The 1,144-nt window shown below is 51.9% G+C and overlaps 1 protein-coding gene across 1 annotated transcript; it reads right to left on the bottom strand.

The window, feature by feature from the left end:
* Positions 1–536: 536 nt before the first annotated feature.
* LOC116548427 (cytochrome c oxidase subunit 8A, mitochondrial-like) lies at positions 537–1,040 on the bottom strand (the record flags this gene model as incomplete). Its single annotated transcript, XM_032273890.1, has 1 exon — positions 537–1,040. A coding segment is annotated over one exon (261 nt), but the record flags the coding sequence as incomplete, so codon positions are not given.
* Positions 1,041–1,144: the final 104 nt, after the last annotated feature.

Genomic DNA, 1,144 nt, shown 5'->3' on the forward strand with positions numbered 1-1,144 from the left:
GCCACTGTTACTCCAGCCTGAGCAATGTAGCAAGGCTCTGTCTCAAAAAAAGTTAAGATGGTAAATTTTATATGTGTTTTCCCAAAATTTAAAAAAAAAAAAAAAAAGAAAGCTTCCTGTCGTGGTGGCTCATGCCTGTAATCCCAGCACTTTGGGAGGCTAAGGCAGGTGGATCACCTGGGGTCAGGAGTTCAAGACCAACCAAGCCTGACCAACAAGGGGAACCCTCATCTCTACTAAAAATACGAAAAAATATTAGCCTGGCGTGGTGGCACATGCCTGCAATCCCAGTTACTCAGGAGGCTGAGGCAGGAGAATCACTTGAACCCAGGAGTCACTTGTTAGGCTGGGCACAGTGGCTCACACCTGTAATCCCAGCACTTTGGGAGGCCAAGGTCTGTGGATCATCTGAGGTCAGGCATTCAAGACCAGCCTGGCTAACATGGAGACACCCCATGTGTACTGCAAATACAAAAATTAGTCAGGTGTGGTGGTGGGCACGTGTAATCCCAGCTACTTGTTTTCCTTTTCTTTTCTTTTTTTTTTTTTTTTTAAGGTTTAAATAGATTTTATTGTTACAACGGGGACCCCACCAAGCAGGGTCAGTATTTGTGGTCCCAGGAGGTCACCGTGGAGACATCGAGAGGCCATGATTGCATAAGAGGTGACTGGAATTGAACGACATGATCCAGGGGAGGCCGGCCAGGAATGCAGGAATGTGACCACGATGGGCTGGTGGGGCTGGTCAGGTCGCCGTGTGAGGGCCAGAACGGCCCCCTTCACCCCTGCTTCTTGTAGCTCTCCAGGTATAACAGGATCCAGCCTGCAGGCAGGAGGAAGGTCACCATGCAGGAGGTAAGCCCGATGGCCAATTCCAGGACCCCAAGCTTCTGCTCCGGCGGCAGCGAATGGACCCGGGCGTGCGGCACCGGAAGCCGCCGGGCCGAGCCTGTCAGGCCCCGCAGCAGCAGCGGTGTCAGGACGGACGTGAAGGTGCGGAGTGCACCGCAGACAGCCGCCAGCCGAAGGCCAAGGTCAGGGAGTCAAAACGGCTGCGCCAGCCATTTTTTTTTTTTTTCTAAGAAAAACCTTTATTCCCAACAGGTTTCCCATTCCACTTCCCCCAGGTAGCCACAAATTTGTT

This window comes from Sapajus apella, unplaced genomic scaffold, assembly GCF_009761245.1.
Source record: "Sapajus apella isolate SASKATOON/1434 unplaced genomic scaffold, GSC_monkey_1.0 scaffold11939, whole genome shotgun sequence".
NCBI lineage: Eukaryota > Metazoa > Chordata > Mammalia > Primates > Cebidae > Sapajus > Sapajus apella.